This window comes from Silurus meridionalis, chromosome 5 (assembly GCF_014805685.1).
Source record: "Silurus meridionalis isolate SWU-2019-XX chromosome 5, ASM1480568v1, whole genome shotgun sequence".
Classification (NCBI taxonomy): domain Eukaryota; kingdom Metazoa; phylum Chordata; class Actinopteri; order Siluriformes; family Siluridae; genus Silurus; species Silurus meridionalis.
The window spans coordinates 25,614,175-25,621,768 of NC_060888.1; the positions used below are offsets into that span (position 1 = coordinate 25,614,175).

Below are 7,594 nucleotides of genomic sequence, written 5' to 3' on the forward strand. Positions count from 1 at the left end.
ATTCCCTTCTTCTGCCACCCGAGCTGCTGAATGCCACTTCAAAGCCGGTGTGTGCGATGGTGCTAATCCCCCACAGCCGGACTCAGGTTTGAAGTGTGATCAAAGTGCAATCTGGGCTGATAGATGCGCTCTCTGCTGCTCGCTGGTTATCAGGGGACCAAGAGGTGTGACTGAGGTTCAGCGGAACAACGTAAAACCGGTTGAGGCAATAACACAGCGTTCCTGATTTTGGTTCTATGTTTTTTTTTTTTTTCTTTTGTTTTTTTTTCTTTTACCCAAACGTTAAAGCCAGTTCTATAACACAAATTCATGGGACTCGCGGTTCAGCAAAATTTTAACAATCGCAGAATGAAAGTTTGCCGACATCACTTTTTAAGTAATTTCCTAACTACACAGAGCAGTCGTGTGTTTGGGATGTGTTAGTCAACAGCAACGGCTAGCGGAAGAGCAGAAGACCTTGAAAAAATCCAAATCGCATGTATGGGTGCATTTACTTACTGTAAGTTTTCTTTTAATAAATAAAAAGCTAATTATATTCATCTCCTCCCTCTTTTTTTTTTGTTGATCCAATAAATGATCCGAATCATGAGTTTAGTGATCCATTACACAACTAGGAACTCACAAGGGGAATTTCACTTCTGATCTGTCGGAATTAATATTCCACATAAGCAGTTATAATGAGATCCGAACCTGATCTGTGAAGTGGTTGTGAAGTGGCTGCTTTTGAAGCGAAGACTCGAGGTAAAATGTCAGGATGCGAATATAAATTACGCAATAAAAAGGGCGTCTGATTTGTGTTTTTTTTTTTTTTTTTTTTGCGTTGCACTAAGCCCACTTGACAGCCAGACCATTGGTCTTTCAAACTCAATCCCACACCAATTGACTCTTTCAAATAAGACTCTGACACGTCCATTCTTTCTTGTGCTGAACACCTGAGCGAGCAGATCGATAGCTTTTTAAATGACTCATTAAGATCCTACCAGGAACTTTAGTTGGCTCAGCGGAAAAAAAAAAAAAATAGGTAGACAGTTTGTGTTTTCTTTGTCAGGCTTTGCAAGGATTTTTTTTTTCTTTTTCACTAAGCACTAACATGTGTCTCATCTTGTTGTTCAAGCGCCCCGTGTCCTTTTCTGTTTCTAATTCTGATGACGCCGTCCTTCAGGTTGTCCGTGGCTCTGTGTAGCCAGGAGGTGTGTTATCCGACCTCTGGTGACCTCAGCTCTTTCTGTCGTCTCTCTGGAGAGAGGTGGTAATCTGCAGCACGAGTCAATCTCGCAATGAATCGAGGTCTGCCTGTCCTGCCCTTGAGTTAATGTCGGAGTGTCACTCGGCTCGTTGCGGGGGGAAAGGGGGTGGGGTGGTTTGGGGCTGAGGTTAAAAAGTGCACTCTGGTGCCAGAGGGACTGCACAGCAAACCCAAGTCCTTGAGCAAGCCTCGAAAATTAAACACATCTCTGTGTGGTTGCTAGGCTTCTTTCTGAGGAGTGGGGAGCTAAACGAAATGGACGTGAGCCACAGGGGAAGGGTGGAAGGTGGGGGGTGGTGGTGGTGGGGTGGTCGATTTGCATCTTTGCCTCCTCGGCTATCTTTTGAGCAGTGCATTCTGGGTAGGTGCAGACGAAGGAGGTGCTTGTGGGTAGCCGTGGCCTCGGGGCTCCCGCTGGTGCCAAGTGTTTTGGCTTCGTTTCCTTTCAACACGCTGGAGTTTACTCTCCTGCTTATTGCCGCTTCATAAAGCCTGAATAGCGAACGCACAGCGGCGGGCCGGAGAAGGGTCAGGGTTGAACTTGAACCTCAGCTGCAGGAGCCTCGCTGTGAAAGCCTTGAGGCATTTCTTACGAACATAGGCAAACCTTTTTTTTTTTTTTTTTACGGCCTGAAATGTTTTATTCCTTTCGTACCACATGAATTCAACTCAATTACGTTTTCTAAATCATTTACCAACGAATGGTAAATTTTGAACCGCGTAAATTGCTTTTAATTGTAGAACCTGCGCAAAACCGCTTGTTTTCTGTATGTTATAGCAGCTATAGTCGGTCGTTCCTGCACTTTTTTTTGTTGTTCTTTAGATGCAGATCATTACATTATATAAAAGAGTGTAAAGTTTTCTGTCCTGAAGATTTTTCCATGGTACTAAATACTACTGCTGACAAAATTCATTTATTTATTTACAACACATCCCCCCCCCCCAGCACCCCCCCAAGAAAACGTAGGTTACATCTACACTAATCTGGATGCCTTTGCAATGGCGTTTTCATCTAAAAAACGCGTCCACACTTTAGTTTTCAAGTGTTTTCCAAAAAATGCTCATCCGGCTAAAGTTGTTTACGTCCCAATACTGCGCACGAGCAAAACGAAGGACGCTTTGACCTGCGTCGTTTCGCTTGTCGTTTATTTACTTTGCGGCTCTTTGCGCCATCGCTTTCGACAACCCCCATTTTCGCAGTCCACATTTTGACAGTTTTTTTTTCTTTCAAATTAAAACCTATTAGTGTGGGCTTTCCGTCCATACGGCGAAAATGTAGCGTTTTGAAAATGCTCTCAAAAGTGAACACTTTTCACAACGCAGTTTTTGCAGTCGAAAACGATGCCGCATTCGCCGTCATGCGACGGTGCATTTCCCCCGACATTGCGGCAGCGTTTGAAAGAGTCGGAAAGTCAATAAACGGCAGGCGGAAATAACGCGAGTCGAAGCGTCTTACGTAGGATGGATGGATGGATGGATGGATAGATAGATAGAGACATTATTGTCAGTGATGCTGCTAAAGCAAATTAAACTAAATTAAACATTTTGACCAATCAAAATCAAGACTGTGGTATAAAGCGCGTTGTTTTTCTGCAGCTTGGAGTTCTACTATAATTGAACAATCCAGACTGACTGGATGCCTTTATGGTCAAGACATAACATGCTTCCTCGTCATGCATAATCTCTCTTTGCAGGTTGTGCTTTTAGCTTCAGTAGAACACAGTAATATTCCAGTATGAATAGCTAACTGATATCTAAGTGACCAGTCGTTCATGAACGATTCGTTCATTTTGAACAGAGTTGTTAGTTCTTTTATCATGTGACTCCCATAGACGCTATGCAGTGCCTTACACAGGAAACAGAATTGAGTAGTTCATCTCACAAGTCCTCTAGTCCGAGTCGTTCTGTTCGTTTTGTCAAGTGACTCCCATAGACGCTACGAAGGGGCTCAAAGGAAATAAATTAACCAAATGCCTCAAAAAAAAAAAAAAATTATCCTTTGAGAGTCAAAGAACCAAGTGACTAAAATGATTCGAACTTCCCATCACTATTAAGTGAGTCACAAAAACTTCATATCTCCAAACCTGGGAACTCAACCGCGATCAGTCTGATTACTTTATAGAGGTGAAGCATCGGTTCAATAAAAATCAGCCAGACCGCTCGTTAAACCAGATACGCTCTCATGCCTTGTAAAAGCGGTGCTTGTAAAAAAGAAAGAGGGGAAAAAAACCCCTGTAAAAATGGCTGACCTCTGCTCCCTGCTGTTCTTTGTGTGTTAGGAACTGGAAGAAGCACTGCTGAAACAGGACGGCGACTTCCTCTCCGAGCTCGTCTGCTGTCTCCTGCAGGGATGCTACCAACGAAAAGACATCACGTAAGTTTCTCCTGTTTCACTCGCACCGACTTTCATTAGCGGATTGAAAGCTCAGGGTCGCGTCTCAGCTTCGACAAGAGCACGGGTGTTGTGCGAGTTCGAGTCTGGAGTTTCTTCTATCATTTATTCCTTTCTAAATGTTCTGCTTGCTGGTGAAATGACGCCAGCATTTCAGAACAAGTTCAAGATTGATTGGTGGCCTGCCGCGTTTTTGACCAGTTACATTTTGTAGCCACTCCACACACAAGATATTTGACTTTGAAATGTAGTGAAGTTAAAGTCATCCCGGATGAAAATCTTCCAGTAAAGTACAAAAAAAAGCTACTTAGATAAAGGAATGAATTGCGTTTATTTTATTACTGTCCACCACGTCGTCCCGACACGCTCTGAGCGTTCTGGCGGTTTGCCCGAGGCAGCTGTAGATCCGTAGATTTCCCGAAAAGGGTGCCTGAGCGAGTTTGTGAGTCAGTGCTGTGATAAATGACTCGCGCCCTGAGGGACACCAATATCTCATCAGGTAGAGTAGCAGCTGTAGCTACGTAGCGCAGGTAGAAATGACTGTGCTGGCACATGTGGGTTACAGAAGGACAGGATTTATTGGACTGGACAGCTGCTGGGCCCTGGCCTTTTCATCCACACACACTTGCTGAGCGTTGTCCCCCCGGAGGAGGGGTAGAAAGACAGAGGGAGTGATAGGATAGTAGGGGGTATGTGTGTGTGTGTGAGTGCATTCTGCTTTCTCCAGATAAGCCCATTCTTTCCCTTCACCCTGCTCTCGTTCTTGTCTGCATTGTGGTCGGGTTCACCCCTGGCCTGGCCTCTTGTTTCTGTGCATCCTAGCAGGAACTCGAGCTCTACTTGCTTTTGGACGAAGCCAAACAATGTCACCCAGAACTAATGCTTGTTTGCCAAATCAAATCCAACACGATAATGGAGCCAAATAGACAGCAGTGGTATCTTTTTCTTTCTTTTACATATGTACGTATTGCTCTTCATGTAAATGAAAAGTTGAGAAATCATTGTATACTTCAGTGCAAGTTTTCTAACTGCATGCTTTCTGAGACAAAAGGAAAGGGTTACCAAGGAGTCTTCAAAAGTCTTTCAAATTCTTAAAAGGTCTTAAATATTTTTGACGGCCCTGAAACGCTACCTCTGATGCTCACTGAAATGCTCCCGCAGCACTTTAGAATGTTTTTTGTTTCGTTTCCTTAAAGTTCTAGGTCTTTGTTTCACTAGTTCAAGTATAATTCGCAACATAATACCAACATGTAGCAGCCAATCAGCATTCTCCCGATTCTCTCGGTCTCAGGATCTGGCCTTTAAAGCGATTTACCGTGGGATTTTGTCCACAATTTTTTCGTCTCCAAAAAATATTGCCAATCTTACAGTCTTTATTATAGATTGCTAAAATCAAATCCAACATGAATGTGTACCGAGTAATGAAAATCTGAAATGAGTTTATTTACATTTGCTTTCCGACTTTTAAATGGGAATTCCGACTTGGTGCACATTTTGGCCATTATTCGGTCGTCTGAGACGAATATTGTCAATCCTAAAAGATTCCTATAATCCGAGGTTAAAATCTGCAGTCTTTTAATCACTGGTTGATATGTTTAACAAAGTCAGTTGAACCCAGAACCGATAGGAGTGCAGAACCTGATATCGCGACAACTTCAAACCACCTCAAAACAAGTCAGGTGGACAAGTACAGCAAGAAAAGAAACCGGTACGGTCGGACATTATGATAACTAAGATCCTGCAATGGGGATCATGTTTGTACAGTCTGACAAGCAACAATCGCAAAGGAGTATAAAAATCACACTGTCTGCCTGGCAATTAGAATTGTGCTTACAATAAATATTGTAGTAAAATGATGTATTTATTCAGCTGAAGTCTATCCATGTAAGTTCTGATGGCACATTCAGATAGGAAGATGCAGAATTACTGATCCCATTTTTCTCACTTTTGGGTCATTGAGCAGTTTTCTGGCCTCTCACGCATAAAGGCTAAGATGCTACTACCAGACACTATTGGAGACAAGGTGAGAGAGCAGCGATTGCGGTGGTTTGGTCAAGTGTAGAGGAGGGACACTGGGTATATCGGTAGAAGAATGCTGAGGATGGAGGAAACGAGGAAGGCCAAGGAGGAGGTTGATAGATGTTGTGATGGAAAACATGCAATGGTTAGTTTGAAAGAGGCAGATGTGGAGGACTGAGTGGTACCGAGACAGATGATAATGCCTTCATACTGTGAAGAAAGCACTCGTGGAATTTCACAATTGGCTAGATTCACTTTGATGGACTGGACACCATCACACTATTTTTCCCACTCAGAGAATATGGTCTTCTCTGTTGGAGTCCCAGTCATGGATAGATGAGATCTCCGTTGGAGCTTCAGATGATCGAACACGTCCTTTAAGTCCCTATGAAACAAACCCGCTTGGCTTCTAAACATCTCTTAAACCTAATGCTACAAAATGAAGCTGATCTACAAACCCCCTTGCACTCTTTTGGGCGTAGGGTTGAAAAATTCCAGGAATTTTCCAAACTGCAAAAATAGGAATAAACTGGGAATTTTAAAAATTGCAGGTTAGCATTTAGGGAACTTAAATGTAGTTGGATAAAGAATCTTGCTGAAAACAACTAGATTTAATGCAATTTCTGTAGAATTTTTCACACGGCTCCTGAGGCCACACCCCTTCATGCACTGTGCAACAAAATTATATAAACAATTAAGTCAAAAATGCCCTTTTTTAAAAATTTGTATAAGTTTCCATAACCCAGCCATGACCAAACAAAATGGTAATATTTGTTTGTATATGATACAGTTTATATAAATTTCCATACATTTTCATACATTTCTGGTAATTTTGAAATGTCCCCAGATGAAGTCCCCATGGAAAGTTTCCAGGAATTTTACCAGAAATCTTTCACCTCTTTGTAACCCTAGTTGGAAGTGCAGATTGTTCAAAATTGTGGATAATAGATTTGATTTGTGAATTTACCTCAAAGCAAAGGATTTGTGACTTGTATAATCGCGGATTTTTGCACGTTCTCCACGGGTTCCTTATGTCTTCCAAATACATGCTGGTGGGCAGATTGCTCTGAATCGCTGCTTGTAGTTCGTGTGTGTTGCTATCACTCTTCAGCACCCACTCCACCCTGCCTGCACTCTTTTCTTTACTTCTCTAACACACTCTCCATTACTTTGCACTGTTGACCCAGGTACCTGAACTCCTCCACCTTCTCCACCTCTTCTTCCTGCAACCGCACCACTCCACTGCCCTCCCTCTCATTCACACACATGTACTCTGTCTTACTCCTACTGACTTGATTCCTCTTCTTTCCAGCGTGTACCTCCAGCTCTCCAGGCTCTTCTCCACCTGCTCTCTACTCTCACAAATCACAATATCATCCACAAACATCATAGTCCACAGAGACTTCTGTCTGACCTCATTCGTCAACCTGTCCATTACCATTGCGAACAGGAAAGGGCTCAGAGCCGATCCTTGATGCAGTCCTTAAACCAGCCTGTTGTTCCTACTGTACACTGTCCTCATACATGTCCTGCACCACCCTCACATACTTCTCTGACACACCTGACTTCCTCATACGCTTTCTCTAAATCCACAAACACACAATGCAACACCTTCTCTATACTTCTTCATCAACATTCTCAAAGCAAATTATGCGTCTGTGGTGCTTTTCCTCGGCATGAAACCATACTGTTACTCACAGATGGTCACCTCTTCTCTCAGCCTGGTTTCCACTACTTTTTTCCATAACTTCATGGTGTGACTGATCAACTTTAGTCCCCTGTAGTTACTGCAGGTCTGCACATCTCCCTTATTCTTAAAGATCGGTACCAGCACACATCATCTCCATTCCTCAGGCATCCTCTCACCTTCCAAAATCTTGTCAAACAATCTTGTTAAAAACTTCACTGCATCTTTCCTAAACATCTCCATACTTCTA

At 42.9% G+C, this 7,594-nt stretch overlaps 1 protein-coding gene across 2 annotated transcripts in view; it reads left to right on the forward strand.

The window, feature by feature from the left end:
* LOC124385847 (cat eye syndrome critical region protein 2) overlaps window positions 1-7,594 on the forward strand; it is a 46,060-nt gene that overhangs the window by 20,764 nt on the left and 17,702 nt on the right. For both annotated transcript variants that reach the window (XM_046849247.1, XM_046849248.1), the window contains exon 2: window positions 3,526-3,620. In XM_046849247.1, coding sequence (XP_046705203.1) covers window positions 3,526-3,620 — 95 coding nt within the window. The remainder of the gene's footprint in view (window positions 1-3,525; window positions 3,621-7,594) is intronic.